This window comes from Acartia tonsa, chromosome 7, assembly GCF_053477335.1.
Source record: "Acartia tonsa isolate MP-2025a chromosome 7, ASM5347733v1, whole genome shotgun sequence".
NCBI classification, from domain to species: domain Eukaryota; kingdom Metazoa; phylum Arthropoda; class Copepoda; order Calanoida; family Acartiidae; genus Acartia; species Acartia tonsa.
Genome location: NC_137266.1, coordinates 46,605,367 through 46,627,540, shown reverse-complemented (window position 1 = coordinate 46,627,540; position 22,174 = coordinate 46,605,367). Strand labels below are relative to the sequence as shown.

General features: G+C 31.2%; 2 protein-coding genes across 2 annotated transcripts; both read left to right on the top strand.

Moving 5' to 3' along the window:
* The first annotated feature begins 370 nt into the window (after positions 1-370).
* Positions 371-11,194, top strand: LOC145324580 (uncharacterized). The gene is made up of 8 exons (XM_080167163.1): positions 371-378; positions 1,366-1,433; positions 2,908-3,365; positions 8,879-8,946; positions 9,530-9,574; positions 9,751-9,822; positions 10,144-10,191; positions 11,177-11,194. Exons 1-6 carry the CDS (start codon positions 371-373, stop codon positions 9,758-9,760), a joined length of 657 nt encoding a protein of 218 aa, XP_080023289.1. The 3' UTR covers positions 9,761-9,822; positions 10,144-10,191; positions 11,177-11,194.
* A 549-nt stretch (positions 11,195-11,743) lies between these two features.
* LOC145324579 (uncharacterized) lies at positions 11,744-19,348 on the top strand. The gene is made up of 6 exons (XM_080167162.1): positions 11,744-11,770; positions 13,988-14,076; positions 17,723-17,791; positions 18,017-18,062; positions 18,484-18,582; positions 19,025-19,348. Exons 1-6 carry the CDS (start codon positions 11,768-11,770, stop codon positions 19,346-19,348), a joined length of 630 nt encoding a protein of 209 aa, XP_080023288.1. The 5' UTR covers positions 11,744-11,767.
* The last annotated feature ends 2,826 nt before the right edge of the window (positions 19,349-22,174 follow it).

Sequence of the window (22,174 nt, the reverse complement as noted above, 5' to 3'; positions counted from 1 at the left end):
CAAATATAGCTTACAATTTTAACTTCTTTGAAAACTGAAATATAAAATAATCTTTAAAAATGGTTGTAGAATATACGTGGAAGATATAACAGGAGAAAAATTGTCGTCAATTTAGGTTGCAACTTCCATTCGCTTTGGTCGGGCCGTTTATCCAGTAGCAGGTGAGGGGATGTGGTAAAGGAAGATGAGGGGTCGTTTTTTTAGCCCGCTAATGAACAAAAAAACTTGGTGTAAGATCCAAGAAATAATAAATCCATTGTTTTTAAATACTCTATTACAGTTAAAAACACATCTCAATCATATAAAATCTTTGGCTTTAATTTTGAATATTTTCAGACGAGAATCGTGTACCTCTGTTGACTTTACCCCAATGCATAGGTAAATACATTGCAAAGTAATAATTATAAAATTATGTTAATAAGTAACGCAACAATAACAATCCAACACATATTTTCAAAAAAAGGAGGGTTATGTTGAATCAGATGAATAAAGGGAGGTCATTTTTTCACATATTTTCCGTAAAGTTGGGTGTAACCTTTTAGTCTACTGCTCATATTAAGAACTGTTTGACTTTATAAGAGCATTTGTCTACAAGGCTACACCCAAAATTACGAAAAATACGCGAAAAAATGGCCCTCTTTGTCATTATATCTGTACACTCCGTATCTTAGCAGATGAAAACATAATCTTTCCTGTAAGTAAGGTGCTTTATTGTGGATTTATTTATCAAATAGCTTTTTGAGTTATGGCAAATTATCATATAATCAAACCACAATTATAATTTATTTGCTATACTAAATTATTTTAAAACTAGCCGTTGCAATCCTGGCATCTAGGGGATCTGTACTGGAACCGTAAAGGAAAAGATTAAAAAAAAACATCCCAAGACTTAAATCTGAATATAGAATGGTTTAATGTCATCCCGTGACCTATGTGAAGTTTTCCTTAAATGGAGAGCTCAATCGGTCCAGCAGTTATCAAAATCTTTAACTACAAACAAACAGAAAACTTACTACTTTATATAATATCCATAGACACAGTGTTTCGCCCTTTTAGGGCTCATCAGTATGGCTCAATTCATCAGAGTTAATTTTGCACGTGGTGGGGCTTGAACTGGGAACCCTTAGATTACCAGGCCAACACCCTACCCATTGTGCCATTACCCCATGACGAGTAAGGAATGAAATTTCGACCAGAGAGCTCAACCAACTTATGATTAGTTGGGGGCCTTGCACTTATGGCTAATTAGTATGGTTTTTCATTCCCCTGAGAGTGCTCTAGTTCAGCCTAATATCTGACCAAACGAGCTTATATATCTAGGATATCTATTATGTTATTTTAAATTAATGTTATATTTTTACTCAGGAGTGCTCCAAACCAATCATTTTCTCCAATCAACTACAACCCTGTCAGAAATCCAAGACTAAAGACAGGTAAGGCAGCAAAGACAGGTTTACCAACAACCCCCTCAACATTCATCATAGATTCCCCCTCCCCCCCGAATAAGAAAAAATTAAAAAAGCTTGACTTTCTTGGAGGTATCAGAAGAGTCTAAACGGACACAAAAGAAAACTTTACTACTTTATTTAATTTAATAGATTATTAGACTTGTTCAGCAGCAGTATATTTGGTATTAAAAAGACTCGAACACTTAACCTAACAGATACAAAGCAGTCATGTTAAGAAGCTTATTAAATTGCCTATGAAAAATGACGTCATACAATACAAAAAAACAATAATAGTAGTCAAATACAAAGACTAAATTACCAATGGCAGGCCAGTATACATTTTAATTGACTAATGGTAGGCCAGTATGACGTCATTTTGTATAGGCACTAAAAAAAGCTTCTCGTGTTAAAAATTGAATCTACAAATGCAGGTAAACGATTAAATCTCATAATATATTTTAAACATAAAGAGTAGCCTTACTTCGATGATAATTCATTCTTTTAGTAATTTACTCCATTTAATTAATAATATTATTATACGAATTTAATTAAACAAATTAATGTAATGAATATGTAAATGCATTGATGCAAAAATATTTGTTTTACCTTTTATTTTTAAACAAAAATATTTAAATAGAATTATTTTGATAAATAGAATATTTTATTTCACATTCATAAACCAAACTATTCGTTTTAGTAGAGCAGCTACTGGTGTCTCAAACGTCCGACTGACAGTCACTCAAAAATCTTTGAGAGCAATTAGTTTATTTAAATTTTTTAATATAAAAAATTTCAAATTGAGTCGATCATTTTTGTCAAGCACAGAATTTTTTTTTTAATATTTTGAAAAAAATTGAAAACAAAGGGGGTTGGGTAGTTTTTCGTTATTTATTATTTAGGTCATGGTTAGGTTATTTATGGTACTGTTTAGCCCCAAAGGTATATAACACAGTAGCTATATGTCCCGAAAGTTATTAAGTCGTTTTTGCTTTAATTATTTAAAAATATATTTTATTGGTGGTGTTATTACGCAACCTATGAAAATAATCATTCTCGTTTTTCAATTTAAAAATAATAGAGAATAAGAGAAAAATGCAAACATTTACATATTTCAAACAAAATTTGTTTTAAATTTAAATTGAAAAATGTCCAACTGGAAAAAAATGTACATGTAATATTGTTTTATAAAAATCTTGTGTAAATTTGAGTTGCGAAGCTACTCTAAAAGTTAATTTTATTGTCATAAGAATGAAAATACGCTTCATTATAATGGAGAAAAGGGGATAAGTATAATAGGATTAATATTTTGCTGCAAAGAAAAAGGGTAGGCCCGAATGGGTAAAGCTACATAAGCATTTAATAAAAAAATTAAATTTTTTATTGTGCTTTGAAAAAAAAAAAATACTGCAAGACAATAAACTAATTCGTTCGAAAAGTCTAATATATTTTTTAATTTTAGGTTCTGTAAGCTTGAGTCTTCCAAATACACCACTAAGAATCAAGAACAATCAAGCGAAAAGTAGCGAAGCTCTTCCTGGGAACCTGGATGATCCTGACTGCCAGCAAAAAGATCGAAACGGAGTAACTCATCCTGTAATTAATGGAAATCATAAAATCCTAGCTAAAAATGGACACAAGTATGGAAATCAAAAGTTAACATCAATACTAAAAGACGAGGAAGATTTTGTATCCACGGCTTCTAGTAAAAATGAGAATGTGGTATCTTGGGCCCCGAGTATACAGGAGAATAGCGTCACCTGGGCTCATAGTAAACAAGACAATAGTATTTCAACGGCTTCTAGTAAAAGTGATGTATTATTATCCACGGCTGTTAGTAAAAAAGAAATTGTGGTTTCAATGGCTTGTAGTAAAAAAGAAGAATATATCAACAACAACAATACAAGTATTACAGCTAAGGTAAACTGTTTTTTTTCATGTTGGAATATACGTATGTTAGTAAAAAGACTGCCAAATCTTGAATTAATAAATAGCTATAATTTGGTTGAATGTATAGGAACGGTTAAAAAAGTCGGTAATGCTCTTGCCATAGATGATATAAGAATAGATGGCATTAATAAATTATAAATATGATTAATTTTAAAGTTATTATGCAAAGAAGATATTTATAGTTGCAATTAACAATGTGTTAATAACTCTTGACACTGGCCTTGTAAGTGTTTATATTTGTTTTTATTATACAATAGTACACTTCACAGAGATTTTTAGAAAATTGAATTCATACAACAACATTAAAGTAAAATAATAGAGGTGGCACGAGCTATATGTAACTCTACCCACGGGGTGGGCATCCAGTACCGATTTTCTATTGGGTCTTTGAAGTTAGCTAATAGCACAGCAAATATAAACACAACCGTGTCACTACAAAAAAAACAGAAAGTAATTTGCTAGCAGACAAAAAGGGTTCTCGCGACTTTAGCCAGGTACCTGTCAAGATAATGCAAATCTATACTCTTACAAGAACAACAAGCTTTTAAATTACCGAAGCTTTTTTATTTTGTTATGTTCAAGTACCTATAGACAGTCATTCTTTCACAATTTGTAAATTAAAAACCTTTATATATTCTTTTTTTTTAAATACTGACAATTGAAGCAGAATATCAAATAATTTTTACATTTGTTACACTTAGAATGTTTAAGGATTCGACAGTCGTATTTCTGGTAAAAATAAAAATCTCTTTAAAAATATATTATGTTTTTTGCAGTATGACCTATAGTCGACGAATCAAGTGAGTTGCATGTTAGATTATCTGGAAAATAGGATATGCATAAAAAGCAGTAGTTTATCTTAAGTAACAGCCAAGAAAACCCTATCTTCCCCTATAGCGTTATGAACTGACGGACGAACGGGATAGGGTAATTATAGAGTAGCTTCGCTACTTCAAAAATAAGATTACATTATAGGAAAAAATTGGATTTGAAGGGGGGGGGGGGGGGGCTTAAGTTGGATCCATACGTGAATTATTAAATTTTGACTTTACCATTCCACCAAATCCACTAAGATTAAATATTTAGGAAGAAAAGAATATTTTCTTTAAAATTATTATTCAAGTTTTTTTTTGTGTTTGTGATTTTTTGGGGGGTTAGGGGGGTTGGGGTGTCCCAACCCCTAAGAAAATAAACTAAAACCACCACAGGACCAGTAGGTATATTCCCTGGGGAGTAGAATACAATCGTCTTAGTTGTTACCAAGATCTTAAGAGACAGACGGACTGACGGACAGATATCAAGCTACTTTTTATTATAGATAATATATTTATAGATTAGCAAATAATAAGAATTATCAAAAAAAATACAACTTACATGTTTGTTATCAGTTGAAAAACCTTCCTACAATTCACACTAGGGTTGGGCCGGATATCTTGCAAACACCGGATATCCGGCAAATTGAAATTCACACATCATGTAATCATACAGGATGGACCGTTTGGATAAAAAAAATCGTAAAAATTGGTTTATAGAGCAAATATTCAGTCGTCATAACAAAGAAAACGAAAGAGATAATTTGCGATTTTCCATTTTCAAAAATACTAATGGCTTTACCCCAAGCGTCTAGGGGCACTACAATGGGAAAGAAAATAGCCATAAACCAGATTTATTTTGTGGTTTACCTGAATATCAAAACTCGTACCAGCCATTTTTAAAAATATTTTGCTTCAGACAAAAAACCTTTCTACTATAATAAATCTTTAAAAAAATATCAGCTGACTATCTTGAATTGCAGCCAAGAAAATCACATTTTCCCCATAACGTTACAGACTGACGGACGTATTAACAAAGTGAATTACAGAGTAGCTTCGCTACTAAAAAGGTAGAATTTGAATATGTTTGGAGTGCAACGCACTGTTGCGGATTCTAATTCCAATATTGTGTTTTCTGGGAAAGTTATAATTATTAAAAAAAAAACATTAAAAATATGCACGATCCATAACCTCTAATAGCCTATAGAGGATCTTATTTTGGTGTATATCTAAACAAAATCTTGCTTAATGAACATGATTATATGGTAAAACGCCCCTCAAATAACTTAATCTTTTTTCTGGAAGTACTGGCTGTGCAAAGGACGTCCCAGTCATGTATTTGACCATAAAGCTGCTATAAAACTTACAATCAAAATTGGTTTAGCATTAGATGCTTACATACTTTCTTTACAAACACAAATAATCAGAATTTATATTTTTTGAAAGAGTACTAGATGCCACAATAACCTCAACCGAATATATCTAAAAAGAACAGAATCTCTGTTTGTTGTAACTAAGGATCACGCTGACCGCTGAACCGATACGATTCTCCTTTAAAAAAAAAATAAAAGGAGGGGTAGTCCAATTTATCTCCCCACCACCTCAAGCGCCAATAGAGGCTAAGCTGCTATTAAACATTAAAAAAACTTAAATCATACATAAAGTAGAAATAAAATTGAGTTCTTCTTTTCCTTAATCTTTGAGTGCCCTACTCTAAAATTATTTTGCATACTACTTATCCTTGTGTATGATGATGTGAGTATGCACTAAAATGCAAGTTTCTAACACTTTCATAGGAAGGTCCTATTTATTTATTTTTTGATGATTTTTTTCTAACTTTTTTAGTAGTTACCCTTTTAATAATCAATAACAAAAATTTAATCTACCTGCCCCATCTCTAGAAAATAAAAAAAACTCCCCCATACACGTAAATTGTAAAACCTTTATTGTAAGAAAATAATAACAAATCTCCTAAATGTAAAAGTAAGCCCATTGTTTAATTGTAAAGTTTAAATAACAGCCAGAAAATTAATGCTGATTGACGGACCGACATATTAATAGACATTTTAAATAACACAGTAGTTATGCTACTAAAAAATGAATAAAAACGTGAGAGTTTCCTTTGCAATGCACTTTCTATTGTATAGATTATATGAGCTGCAAACTGATTATATCCACGGATACGGATAGATAGATTATTGATCTTTCGCAGAATAGAAAACGCTTAGGCGTAGATTATTTTTTTGTGTCATACCCAGGGATCTAAAGGGACAAGACAATGGCCGATAAATTAATCTACATCCCTAATGATAAAACACAAAATAAACCCTTTTGTAGATTAAAATTAGTGGTTGAAACGTTGGAATATTCAACGTAATGAACCAACCAATCAAAATTCATGATGTCCCCAAAGTTATTAAGCCAACGAATAAGAAAACAATATTATAAAACTTTGGGGACTAGTGTAATAAACAGCCCATTGTCCCCTCTCTTTCTGGCCATACCCCTCCAATACCTTATTAATGGTGCTGTTTAGTCCCCGAAGTTTCATAATACCGTTTTCTCGTTGGCTTAGCATCTTTGGGGACTTTTATTTAATATTGATTGGTTTGGGTATCTAGAGAAGGGGTAATTTTGTGTATCATCATTTGGAATGTACATCAATTTATCGGCAATTGTCCTATCGCTCTAGATCCCTGAAAATTTATCAGATGTCTCAAATAATTTACACAAAATAGTCCATGTTTAAAAATGATTAAAACCTTCCCTTGTCCCTGTAGGGAAAAAGATTAAATTAGGATAATGTCAAATATGAGAAAATATTCTTTAAATAGGGTTTCCACTTTTTTCCTTATTTTTCTGGTCGCCCAGATTTTTTCCCCGGATTTGTACTGCCCTGTTAAAACTTGAATAATTGTATTGACATACAGTATTTATAGTTTATGTCGACAACACTGTTCATTACTGACAAATGAACGACTTTTGTTATAAGAATTAATTGGCCATGTGTCTTTTCCAGAATAGGATAATTTTTATGATTTACTAATAAATGTATAACTATAGATATATAATTCAGATCCAGTGTTGGGGACCTTTTTTGTCTGCTTGAAAATTGCTTTCTGCTCTTTTGTAGCGACTAGGCTGTGGTAATATGGCCCCCTCTACTGTTTTACTTTAATGTTTTTTTTAAATTAAAGCAAGAGGTCCAAAAGCTCTTTCTTTTATTTTTTGCGTTGGTGCTTTTCTAACAATAACATTCTGACTAAAATTATGATTTAACCTCTACCCCCCACCTTCCCTCTAGTTATATGGATAAAGTGGAATGAAGTACAAACAGTGGAAATAGTATGAATGCGACCTCTTCATTTTATGCTAGGTTCAAATACTGAAAATAGTATGACGGCGATATCTTTATTTTATACTATATACAAACAGTGGAAATAGTATCAGAGCGACCTCTCTATTTGGTAATACTAGGCACATTTATTATATTCCTGTACTTTTAACAAGGAAAACAAGTTTTTATAATAGGAATATGTTTAATTTGGGTGAGGTTAATCATAATTTAAAGTCTTTATTTGTGTATACTGTGCTATATTATCATATTGGTAAGTTACTTAGAATGACAGACTATATATTTTTTTTTCTATTGAAATTTGAATATTTTGAAACATAAACTGCTATGAAATAGTTAAATATTATCTAGTGAACTGAATGTTTGCAAATGAAAATTTTATTAGCTTGTTATTGATATTAATTAACTGAAATAGGTTTGCCTGTATTCCAACTAGGTTAACCTATCAACAATGTATAAGCATAGATGTATTATCCAGAAAACTATTTGGCCCAAGTGGAAGAGACCCTTTTCGTCTGCTAGCATATTACTACTTCTGTTTTTTTTTTTAGGGACATGGGTGTGTGTGTTTATATTTTTTCGACGCTATCAGTTGATATTAAAGACTCAATATAAGGTCAAGACAGGGTCTCCACCCTTTGTGCAGAGTTATAAATAGCTCATGCCCCTTCTATTCTTTCACTTTAAAAACCTAGTACAATAATATACTCTAATGGCTTCACCCTTATCATCTCAAAGGGGGAGGAATACATGTAATATTATACATTTATTTTAGCCAAATGCATTTACACCTGTATTTAATAGAATAATCTAAAACCATGACGTTTTACAAAATTTAAATTTGCAAATTTAAAACCAATTATTTAAAAATTGTAAAATTTCTAATTTTGTTTGAAAAATGATTTATTTTAAATATGGTAATTTTACGCTATTTGGTAAAAATAGATTAAGAACTCTTATCAGCAAAGATTCTCCATAACTAGTTTTTTTCTTTGTTTTAATAAATTGTGTATTTTTATAAAAATCTATGATAACATTGAAACTTTATATTTTCGTAAAAATCAATACAAAAACATCATTATTTGCATATATACTTATTTTTAACTCAAATACTATATTTTGAAGCAATCATCCCAAATACTTTTTTGTAGCCTTTTGGAATTTGGATTTGGTCAACGCTCTTAGCCTTTTAATACACATTATATCTTATTGTTACTGCCACTTCCTTAACCGAACAAAAAGCCACTTTGGGGGCTTTACCCTGCAGAAGATTCGTAATTTTACGTCATATTAATTTTACAAAAATTTTATTTTAGGAATGTTCAGAAATAAGTATTCCATCCAATGTTGGATATTCTGGTATCTCCCCTCCAGCATCCCCCAGGTATAGAATTATAAGATCTAGTGCAGTTCACGGTAAAATGTTCATATTAACGATTATCTCTAAAAATCTATGAATTAAACAGGCTGCTAACGGCCAACCAGTAAAACGTGTAGATTATGCTCGCTATAAATCTTAACCTACAAAAGAAGGAATACAAATAATTTGGAATAGTTATTATTCGATAATGCACAGTTTTTTGTAGTGTACATAAAGGTTTAAGTGTTTTCCTTCAGTAAAACCTTCCCTGTGCATCATTGGATCTTGGATATTCCAGATTATTTCTAGGCCTTCTTATGCCGCTTAACTTAGTGTACGGGCAAGACATGTACATTGTACAATTACATACAGTCGTTTGGCAGCCTGCAGCCTTTAAAGTTCCTATGAACTGCACTAAATTAATTAATAGAAACAAATATATCCTCAAATATTGTATATTTTAATATTCTAATACCTTACCTGGACCAATGTAAAACACATTCAATCTAGCCGTTAAAGATATCTTAGCAGACACTCCTTAATACAGACAAATACCCCGTTACTTTAGTTTTTAAGATTAAATACTTGATGTATTATTCTTTTTTAGAATAAGTGTTTCAGTCGGTTCACCTTCAAATACACCACGTGCAGGAATGGTCCTTAAATCAACTTTTACATAAAAAAAAGCTCAATATCTATGACCCATATATTTGATTTAAATAAATTTGTTTGTAAGATATCAGATGTAAAATATCCTTACCCTAAAAACTATACTATAAAGAGCATAAACTTTAGATTTAAAGTTGATTTAAGGATTGAACTGTTAGGCTACAGCTGACTATCAGTTCCTTCTGGTGGAGGCAGCAGGTCTGTGCCTAGTAGTCCAACTCTATCAAATAGGTAATATTTAAGTATTGGTCTGAACCTAGTAGCCCAACTCTATCAAATAGGTAATATTTATGTATTGGTCTGAACCTAGTAGCCCAACTCTATCAAATAGGTAATATTTAAGTATTGGTCTGTACCTACTTAGTAGTCCAACTCTATCAAATAGGTAATATTTAAGTATTGGTCTGTACCTAGTAGCCCAACTCTATCAAATGGGTAATATTTAAGTATTGGTATGAGTCTACTAGCCAAACTCTATCTTATAGGTAATATTTAAGAAACGGTCTTAAAATTATAAATTCTTACTGTATTTTATTTAATTGTATTATTTAGAGAAAGAAGAAAATCTAGCAGTTATCAACAAAACCATAGCACACACAGGAAATTCATAATTTAAAAAAATTATTTAATATTTTTCTTTATTAATGCAGCTTCTCTATAAAGTGGTTTGATTCGAGCCTCCAATTACCATTTGTTTTATCACACTTTTAATGAAAATGATTGTCCTTGAAAAAAAAAAGTTGTAAAAAATCTATACAAATTCTACAGTTTTTTAAGTATGTCTATTAGTCTTTAGATAATAAAGTCTCAAAGCCTTTTTTATTACTTTTAATTTGTCCAAATTGATTTGGTTGGTCCATTAAGTTAAGTGTCCAAACTTTTAACCACTGCTTGTAATTGTAGAGTTAATTTTGTGTATCATCATTTGGAATATACATCAATTTAACAGTCATTGTTATGACAACTGTATCTTCAATTATACTGAAGTTCTTAGTAAACTTGCATTAAAACTTTATATTATACATTTGAACAGGAAAAGAAAGAATTACTTTGAAATGAAATAAAACTTTTCTTGATTAAATTTTGAAAACTAACTTTTATGTTTTTCATCAATATTTCTAGGTGCATTTTGGACAAGAAGAAAAGTTATACATTCATTAAATGATTTTTTTTTTCATTTTTTTTTGTTTTAGACAACTTTTTAATATTGACTTTAGAAATACAGTATATTGGAACGCAAGGATGGACGATAAATAGGTATACATACCCTATGAAAATAAACAAATTCACCCTTTTACGTAATATTTTTTTTATTGAAACGTTTGGACCAACCAGTCCTGCAAACAATCAAAACTTTAGAAAAATAACCAAATTTTCAAGCCAACAAATTAGAAAACAAAATTGGTATTAATAAATAATTTTATTTAAATTTTCGTGGAATATTGTCTGTAATACGATGTTATCTTTCCGTAAGTCTGAGAACCGGTTCTAATCCTACGGATATTAATCAGTTTTAAATCCAGGGACGGTTGACTAACTTAATTTTTTTTTAAATTATGAAAATTGAATATGAATTATTGCACAGAGATTACCTACTTTTACTTTATCCTCTGATGTTGTGGAGTGTTTGGGTACCTATCATCTCTTTCTCTATTTACTCTATGGTAAGTTTGGGTACCTATCATATCATTCTCTATTTACTCTATGGTAAGTTTGGGTACCTATCATCTCTTTCTCTATTTACTCTATGGTAAGTTTGGGTACCTTTCATATCTTTCTCTATTTGCTCTATGGTAAGTTTGGGTACCTATCATATCTTTCTTTATTTACTCTATGGTAAGTTTGGGTACCTAACCTCTATTTCTCTATTTACTCTATGGTAAGTTTGGGTACCTATCATCTCTTTCTCTATTTACTCTATGGTAAGTTTGGGTACCTAACCTCTCTTTCTCTATTTACTCTATGGTAAGTTTGGGTACCTATCATCTCTTTCTCTATTTACTCTATGGTAAGTTTGGGTACCTATCATCTCTTTCTCTATTTACTCTATGGTAAGTTTGGGTACCTATCATCTCTTTCTCTATTTACTCTATGGTAAGTTTGGGTACCTATCATATCTTTCTCTATTTACTCTATGGTAAGTTTGGTACCTATCATCTCTTTCTCTATTTACTCTATGGTAAGTTTGGGTACCTATCATCTCTTTCTCTATTTACTCTAGTAGGAGGGGAGGGGAGGGGATCGAAAGGTTAGATGTGATAAAGGGTTTGTTATTTTAGCCAGCTTCAAGTTTAACTTTATTAGAGTTCATGAAAATCTTGTGTAAGATCCAAGTAATTTTCTAGTTTAATCAAATTCCATGTTTCTTTCAAAAATGAATTATATCATGTTGTTCCTTTTGACAATAAAAACTAAGTGTTTTATTATTTAAATTTTATTACAAAATTAAATCAAAGATTTTCTGAGAGATTATTCATTGTTAGAAACCTTAGAAAAACAATAGTTTCAATAGTTTACAGAGAACTTTTTCTTTTTAAATTGTTATTTCTAATTCTAGTAACTTCGCCTCTAGCCTCTAAGGGTTCCGTCCAAGATGGGGGGACATATTATTTAAAATGGAAAAGAAGTTTAAAATTTACAATGATAATACAGTTTGATATGTCTCAAATTGATATATGTAGTCACATGCAGATTAAGATCTCGTAAATTGGAATGTTTACAGTCTAAAGCTAATATGTGTCTTTATCTGATAGGGCTTTCTTCTTTGCAATTATTAAACTAACCAAACATAAGGTTGGATTTTTTAAAGTTTTTATTTTTAAGATATCTTTATATATCAGTAACAGGATGTCCGTTATTCTGTAAGTCTGCCTCTATCTTAAGATCTAGCTAACCGCTAGACCGACATAGTTCTCCTTAACAATAAAGCCTCATATATGTCAAGGAAAGGTTTATAACTTAGGAGAAGGTACCAAAGAACAAATCAAACCTGCAAATATACTATCCGTATTGTCCTTATTAACATTTCATCCCTTTTCCAGGATTAAAGTTGGCATAACTTTGATTTAATTAACACACTCTATTCTCTACTTAAATGCAATCAAACATTATATAATAAACAAGGATAACAACACCTCATAATGAAAGACAATAAATTTAGAATATTTGCAAATACAATTTGTCTTGGATAAGTAGACTTAACATTATTGTAAAAAAATATAATCAACAACTCCAAACAAATTGCAAATAAAATTTACAGTTCCCTTCAAAGACGTGCAGAAGGGGGTAGTATTCAGGTACTATGTATCCCCCCCCCCCTTGTACTTCCCTTGACAGGGGTCTACATTCCATGATACACCTTCCTAAAACAGCCAAAAGGGGTGTCAAGGTAAAAAAAAGTCAAACCACTTCCTGAAATTTATGGGGGATGTGAAAAAATATTTACTATAATAACAATGTTTTTTCGACTTTTGAGTATGCTGATTATGTGGGGAGTGGATACCTAGTGAGGTTTTTTCGTCCTCTTGACAATCGAATAACACTTCCCTTTTGTTCTTTGAACCACATTTGCTCAAATATGGATAGTATTGTTTTTTGGAAATAATCAAACTTGTTCACTATTATGTATGCAAAAGTTGTGCATTAAATTAAACCAATCACTAATTTACTAATGCAGTCAATGTATTGTGGAAAATCAATAGTAATTGCTTTTTAAATTGACCGACTTATAAAACATTTTTGGTTTGGTAAATTTGTAAATCAGGGAGAAGGTTATCAGTAAATCTTGGCAGATTTTTTTTCCCGAAAAAATGTATTTTACCACATTTCTATGAGTGTTTTTTTATTCAAATCCTATACAAAATTGCCTAAATCTTATCTTAGCATAATAATGATAACCTTTTTTTTTAACATTATGATTTAATTTTCATTGATTTCTTTTGTGTACACTATAAATTATAAAAAAAGGGAGTATACCAAAATTAACTATTATTAATCACTGCTTTGGTATGTTAATTTGTTTTATTTATATACTTTCGTCAGTTTAACAATAAATATTTATAGATTACAGTTACATATTGGCTCCGCCCCTAGAAGGTGGTAAATTGGTAGTCTTTGTTTTATACACCCTCTGATTTATGGTTTTTCTTTTCAGAGGTTGCAATATCCTCCTGCTTAGCAGCCAATAATCTTTCAGAAACAACGCTTTCCAGAAAATTAAAGCCGTTTATGAGATTTTATTGGACATACACAATAATTGTTACTATATGAAAGAATATATTTTTTGTAGTGGGATGATGTTTTGATTGCAATTTTTCTTGCAAACAAATAGAAAATGGTACAAAACCTGCTTACAAAGGATTTACGACATTATTCATACAAGAATTTTATATCTTAGGTAAAACCTTGTGAGCCCTGGAGTTTTCAAGCTTTTCTACTGCTACCTATGTGTGTTCTAACAAGTCTTAATCCATGGTTCTACTCGAGGTAATGATTTCTACTTTTGCATATGTTTGTTTTAACTAGTCCTAATCCATGGTTCTATTCAAGGTAATAATTTCTACTTCTACCTATGTGTGTTCTAACTAGTCTTAATCCATGGTTCTACTCGAGGTAATAATTTCTACTTCTTCCTATGTGTATTCTAATAAGACTTATCAATGGTTCTATTTGTGGTAATAATTTCTGCCTATGTATGTTCTAACTATTCTTAATCAATGGTTCTACTCGAGGTAATAATGTGTTTTCTAACCAGCATTAATCGTTGGCTGTTTGTTTAAAGGTTTTTCAAGGACAATCATTTTAGGGAGTACCTCCATATAAAATAGCCTATAACTTGAACTGGCTGGATATTTCCAAACTAATTACTATAAAAACAACATGATTACAGAAATATAAATACTTTTTTTATTTTTTTACTTATTAAACTGTACAAACACAATAAAATTTACCTTACAAATGTAGCTTTCTAGCATTTTTTGCTATAAACAAAATAATAACCTATTTCATATTGTACCTGGAAGCATTCTTTTAATCTAATTCAAGGAGTATAAATAGAAAAAGATATCTTGAATATATTAGTCACATACAGAAGTTTTGTTACCTAAAAGTATAACTCTCTCTATATGTATTAGAAAATAATAATATATCAATCAATATTTTATTACGTGTTTAATCACATTCACTTTTGCATTTTGTCAATTTCGTATGTTTTTTTTTCTTTATAAAAATACAAGGTAAAAATATATGTAATGTTACTTATTTTCAGATATTTTTCTTCCTTACAGTGTAGCTTATTATATGTTGTTGGAAGGTTTTTCGCTATTTTTGGTGAGGGTAACCTCGCCCCCCTCCCACTCTAAATATTTCCCACCCGCCTAAAATTCTTTTCTTTTTGAAACTAAAATAAAACATGGAGGGTCGTATTCATCCCCCCATCTTCTTAAGTGCCCCTAGAGACCTTTTGGGGCGAAACCAAAAGTAAATTATATTATGATACACTTGGTGGAAGCAATGACATACCATTTTATTGAATTCCAATTTACGTTGAATAAGGTTTTCAAAGAATTGATAGGATTTAACCTTCTTTCCGACAGGATTTACCAGAATTTTAGACCATATACCTGAAAGTTGAGCAGAGCCCCCCGCCCCCCTGCCATTTATTTGTAAAATATAAGAAAAATGGGGGTAGGGTGGTTGGTTGAAGGCCTGTCAAACGAAAATTAAATCATTCTAAGGTTTAATTCAGGTTAGGTTAGGCCCTGCTAGGTTAGAGCCACAAGTAACTGTATGGAAAACTTATTGAACGATCAAGTTTATTTTTAAAAATACTTTCTTTCTCTTGCTAGTGCTAATATATGGTGCAAAATCTCCACCCCTTAAAATAAAGATTGAGGAATTGAGGATAATGTGGCCCGGACAAAATTTGAAGGATAGCATTGAAATTCCCATTTCCAAAGAAAAATTATAAAAGTTTTTGCCTTTTCATTCCTTTAATATTAGTTTTTATTATCAGAAATTTCAACATGTATTTTCAAGTCTAGCTTCAAATATAAAATGTTTAGACTTCTTTCAATGTTACAAATGGTAGAAGCCAGAAAAAAAATAATTGAAACATTAAACCATGTTATTTGTCTTTATAGAAGTCAAATAGGTTAATTTTAGATTTTTAAAATTAGAAACCAATTAACAATAAAAAAAGCAATTTAATCAAGAGTCTAAAGTAATAATTCGTTGATAACTGCCAGAATTTTTCTACTTTACCATATTTTTTAGAAAGTAAGAACTGAAAGATCTTTTTTTTATTTTTATCCTATGATGATATCTTATCTTTATGTGCTGTTTATGACAATTGTTTTTATACTTGCATCCATTTTTAATTACATTAAAAATTGCATGTACTAGCTACGAGTAATAATTCATGTTTTAAGGAAAAATGAAAAATATGATAAAATCAATTTCTTCTATAGTATTGCCTGATTTTTACAACAAAAAGTGCTTTTAGATGTGCATATAATAAAGAAGAAATTAGTAGAACAGGATATATAAAGATTTTTTTTTCATTTACGTTTTTTATAAAAGGAAAAATAATTGCAAATATTTTAAGGAAAGCCTTATTTTTTACTAGTTGCTGCACCTTCTAGAGGATTTTTATCAAAGGAAATAGATCGGCAGAAAATAGCCAAAAAAAAAAACATATTAATACTTGAATCTAAAAATAAAATAAGCAAAAATTATCCCAGGACCTATTTGAATCTTTCATAAAATTGATTAGCCATTCGTTTCGGCAATTATCAATATCTTAAAACAGATCTTACTACTATATATAATAGGACCAGCAACTGTGACCCTAGCAACTAGAGGATCTGTAATCTAAGGAAAGAAATATCATAAAACCTTCTGAAGAACTCAATGGACAAAAAGATCAACAAAGACTAAACACTATGATATTATTAGCTAGTTTGCAAAAACGGTTTGTTCATATTGAATTGTCCCTGACCTCGAGTAAGAGGTTGAATAAATTGTAGAAATATTATTGTACTTCGTTCGTGAATAAGGACAAGTAAATCAATCAAAAAAATTATGTAAATTTAAACTTAGATTGAAAGGATTTCAGTGGGTAAATAGATTAAATGTTTGATTATAGTTTTTTGGATAAAACCGCAAGCAAGTGATTTAAAATCTTTTTAGAATGTTCCATGAAAAAAGTTGCCTGTTTTGAATAACCGCGCTGAGATATTGTAAAAAGTATCACACAGATGGCTAATGGGCTTTATAAAAGAAGCTCACATACAATTTTTTGTAGTTTAAATAATCAAAATTGATGAGAGATGATAAATATATCCTTTTTATAATATAGATTCTACTTGAAAACATTTTTGTAAATTCCTTTATCCTACCATGTACTATTCTCTCGATAATTGCCTTTTTATTCCTTAGAATAGAATGACATAAAATCTATAAATTTCATAGTTTTGACTTACTAAATTAAGTTTATATTATCAAGGGAGTAATGAATCATAAAATTGGGAAAATTAGATACAATAGACTGGTACTTAACCTTTTATAACCAGGTTGTCTAATTCGTTGGCTTAAAAACGAATAATGTACTTAAATTGAATTTTGATTGATAGGTTACAATCTAGTAGCATTATGATATTTCAAATATAGATGTAATTTAAAGTAGGGTTCATTTTGTTTTTTATCATTAGGGATGTATAACAACTAATTGACGATTGTCTTATCAAGTAAGATCTCGGTGTTCACTTGCATACTTATCTTTCAGTTATTAAGAAATAACTAGATAGTCCAGCTAGTTGTGTTTTTCAAACACTTTGTTTAAGTTCATCATACATTAAATATCACATATGTATATATAAGCTTTTTTTTGTAGCGTATATCTGAACCGAAATGGTTCTTCTTTCTAGTGAAGCTTCTTGAAGGTCCAGAAAAGGTTTCAAAATTAAATTTACTTCCCTCTCCTCACTATTAAGTGCCTCTAGCTATTGTTATTACATTAATATTTATAATTAGGTTATACTCCAGCGACTATAATTTAATTAATATCTATGGACTAACTTCAATAAAGTTTTCATAGGCTGTTATTGTGATCTTAATTGTTTTAATTGTCTAGATTAAGCTGGCAAATGATTAGAAAGAAGAACAATATGAAACAAAGATACAACAGAGAAGAAGTTTCCAGGTAAGATTTTGTTTAGGTCTTTCGGGGCCAAATTAACTGGTATTCATTATATGATTTTAATATTTTTATTTGTGTAAAATTTTACAAAAATACGATAGGATACACGATTTTTCAAAATAGCTCAGAACTGATTCTAATCTAGAAAATATTACTATGTTTTGAATCCATACTATGTAGAAATTCAATATTTGATTTTAGGACAAGCTATTATATTCTATTTTTTAGATGTCGCCAGTTTTCATTACCGTGTGAGGATAACTTCAAAGGCCAGGTAAGGAAACCTAAGATTTGTAGAACATGATTTGCTTTTTAAACAAAAAATTATTTTTTCAATTGTCATTCAATAAAGATTAGAGGATGCTATTGTTTTTTGTCTGTGCGTGTGTGTATCGAAGGATCTCGCTAACTGCTGAACCGATATGGTTTTCATGTACATTAAAGCTTCTTGTAGGTTCAGGGAAGGTATTTGATTATTTTGGGGAGGGTACTAACGACCTCAACAACAGAAAAAGCCCCCCCCCCTCCAATTTAACTTTTTCTTTCAAAAACTAAAATCCAAAGGTTCGATTCTTGTGGCCTCAAGGGGCGCATCTGCTAGTAAAGAATAAGCTATAAAAGTAATCATAGTTTTGTTAACCAAGCTAACGAATAAGCCGTTTAAAAGTTATTATTTTTCATTTTTATCTCTTCAGGAGCTGCATGTATTAAACCTGAATACAGTGACGTGTACAAATTCACCAAAATTGATTATCACGATGCCAACTCCGACTATTGATGATTGTAAGCTAATGGTGAGTTTTAAAAAGGCGAAGCTTTTTGCAAATAATCAGTGTCAGTCTAATTGAAGTACATTGTTGAATACAATTATTTTGCAAGTCGCAAAATTTTTTGGCGTCATTTGATTCCTATCAGTACCTTTCTGCTTTTGATGAAAATAAGGCGAAAAGCGTTGAAAATATTTGCTGCTGCGGTTGAGTCCACTAAAGGGTTAGGGAACCGCAGGTATAGAGCCAAACGTTGGGGTTACCCCATCTGTAGATTACAATTTGTGGTTAAAACGTATAGATAATTATCTTAGTGAAACAACGAATCAAATTTTAATAAAAGTCCCTGAAATTGTTAAACAAACGAATAATGAAACGTTAATATAAAACTTTGGGGACCAGTGTAATAAACTACCTAATGACTTCTCCCCTCCTTGGATTATAATCGACTCTATCGTCCATGTTTCAGAATACTATAGAGGAAGACGAAGTGTTGGAAGTGCGCGAGGCTGGCAGAGAAATGCGGGTGTACCAGTTCCCAGTTCTCAGTCATGATACGGCTGTCAGTGATTATATAATGACACAAGAGGCTAGCCATGTTACAGCTGTCAGTGACTATAAAATGACACAAGAGTCTAGTCAAGGTCATGATACAGCTGTTAGTGACTATATTATTACACAAGAGGCTGGTCATGGAACAGCTGTTAGTGACTATATAATGACACAAGAGTCAGTTAGTGAAAATCAAGAAGAAACATTATATAAACAACAGTACAAAGGCAATTTTCTATGATTTTAAAGTTTATTAGGGGAACAACATCATATTGATAACCTTTCCAGTATGGATTAGAAATCGATTAATATCCGCTGCATTAGAACCAGTTCTCAGCCATCCATAAAAAAACATGTATAGCATCGTATAACAGACGAATGTTCACAATTATTGAAATAAAAATCATAAAATTAATATCAGTTTTGTCCTAAGGCCCCTCTTGGCCAACAAAACAGGTTTTATTATTATGATTTTTTATTTTGATATCCGCAGAAAGCTGTCTATGATACGATGCGATAAATCCTTATAATAAAGTAACAGGATGTATATATGTCTGTCTGTACCGAAGAATCTCGCTAACCGCTGCCCCCCCCCCCCCAAGAAAAAAATCAATTTTCTAACTAAAACATTTCTTTAATCTGAAATAAAAAATGGTTATCAAATTCAACTCCCCCCCCCCCCCTCCCAAAGTTATTTGAATTATTAATTTTAAAAAACTAAAATCATAGAAAAATTTAAAACTTAGATATAGATGAAAATTTAATTGAAGAAGAAAACAATCCCAGTGAATCAAAACTACCCAGTGAAACCAACACAAAAACATTTATCCACAAGCTATCAAAAAGTAGTTCTAATATTCAAACAGAAGTAAAAATACTACGTCAAAATTCCCTAGATAGTGTCAAGAATAATATAGTTTTTAATAAACCAGTGATGAAAGTAAATTTACAAAAAGATGTGACAATCAGAACTAACCCTTTGAGTGTATCTTAAAAGTTATCTTAAAAAGTATCTAATTGTTTTTAGTATTTAGCATAGTAATTGTTTAAACTAAGGTTTGTCCGTTTGTCTGTATGACCGTCCAAGAAATTGAATTAGGGTGGATATTCAATAACCAAGTTCTCAGATTTTGAGGCAATATGCCTCCTATTCTAACTGGTTTAACTAAAATTCTAAGGATAAGTTATGGTTGCGCTACCCATATGCGTCCAAGGGGGGGGGGGGTAATGGGGCGATTACCCCCCCAAACGTAGGCACCCCCAAAAATTTTTTCATTTTACCCCCCTCATTCAAAATTTACCCCTACCGGGGGGGTGCCGTAGATACCCCCAACCATTTAGGAGGTGGTATTTACCCCCCCTAAACAATTTTGGGGGGGTAAATACACCCCCCAAAATAAAAAATCTCTAATAAAAAAATTGTTTGCGCGCTTCCCGCGCATTTTTAATACTATATATTTAATAAAATTTAAATTACCCCCCCCCCCAAATTTTACCCCGGGGGTAAATTTTGGGGGGGGGTAAACTAAATTTACCCCTGCCAACAGATTTCAGGGGGGGTAATTACCCCTCCCCCAAGCAAATTTCACCCCCGGGGTAAAAATTTTGGGGGGGGTAAAAAAAATTTGCGGCGCGCTTCGCGCGCCATTTTACCCCCCCCCCAAACACGAATTACCCCCCCCTAAAAAATTTTTACCCCCCCCCAAAATAAAAAGCTTGGACGCCCCTGGCGCTACCTATGAAAATAGTTGTCCTTTTCTTTACAAAATTTAACAAGAGTAAACATATCGTAAACATGCAAAGGTTTTTAAACTTTTTCGTCAACCAAATTATAAATATTATAAACAAAACAAGTACAATTATATCTTGTAGAAGCGCTGCATTTTAGCATAAAATAAAACATAAATGATTGATACTATAAAGGTTTTTGTCTGTAACTTTATATTTCGATAATAAGTGACTCGATTGAAACTTGGCATAGGTTCAGTGGTGGTTTTATTCTATTGTAACTTTAGTTTTTGGTCTTGGGCTGGTTTTAGGCTATTTTACTACACTAGTACGATTATATAGTGCAGCTAAAACGTGGTAAAAAATATTGTATTTTTAAAAAATCCATTTTCCAGGATAAATCAAGGGATGGACGATAAATTAGTGTACGTACATTGTACAACCCTAATGATGACAATCAAATTTACCCCTTCTGCAGATAAAAATTATTAGTTGAAAAGTTTAAAACAAACTAATCAAAATTTAATAAAACTATCCAACGTGTATGAGTCAATTTATGTCAATGTCAATTTACAGTCCAATGTCCCCTTCTCGTCCTGAAGACAAACCCCATACAGATAAAACAGCTGACTTGTAAATGTAGAGTAACTACGCTTCTAAAATAAGCCAAAAATGCAAAACAAGGACAAGTATGACTACAAGTAGCTCTGCAACAATTACCTAAATACATTTTTAGAACTCAATAAACTTTGTATAGAAATAAAAACTTCTTAAAATAACTAGCAGAAAAAAATTGATAAAACGTTTGAGCGTTGTACTTTGTAAACTAAAGATATAAATTCATTTTACATAATTAATTTTACTTGATGACGTCACATCATATGTATAGAGTAGCTGCGCTACTTAAATAAATGCCAAATAAAGGGGAGAATAAAATGCTTAAAAATTGTTATAATAATGTGATGCTAAAAAAATCATATCTTAATTAATGTATCATTACTTAAATTTTATTAGATATTGTAAACATGTTTGTAAATAAAGATGTCTATTTTTGACAAATAAAATTATAATTGAAATGTTTAGTTTGATTAAAGTATTTGGAAGCCCTTTCGTGGCAACACCTCTTAAGGGGCGTTTTGTCGTATTTTCACAGCAGCTTTTCTCCTATTTGTAGCCCCTGCGGGCTCTAACCCTGTGGTGCAACCACCTAACCTAACTTAACCTAACTTAGCCTAAAATAACATATCAAAAGCTACTTTGAAAATACGACAGGACGCCCCTTAAGAGGCGTTGCCACGAAAGTGATTATACCTAAATATTTTTGTTACAAGAATGACAA

What these genes read in the sequence shown, in the direction of transcription:
- LOC145324580 (XM_080167163.1), top strand. An exon ending in AAATCCAAGACTAAAGACAG is followed by an intron (nt 1,434 to 2,907) that starts GTAAGGCAGCAA and finishes TTTTAATTTTAG; the next exon opens with GTTCTGTAAGCTTGAGTCTT. An exon ending in TCCCCTCCAGCATCCCCCAG is followed by an intron (nt 8,947 to 9,529) that starts GTATAGAATTAT and finishes ATTCTTTTTTAG; the next exon opens with AATAAGTGTTTCAGTCGGTT.
- LOC145324579 (XM_080167162.1), top strand. An exon ending in AATCCATGGTTCTACTCGAG is followed by an intron (nt 14,077 to 17,722) that starts GTAATGATTTCT and finishes TTAATTGTCTAG; the next exon opens with ATTAAGCTGGCAAATGATTA. An exon ending in AACAGAGAAGAAGTTTCCAG is followed by an intron (nt 17,792 to 18,016) that starts GTAAGATTTTGT and finishes TCTATTTTTTAG; the next exon opens with ATGTCGCCAGTTTTCATTAC.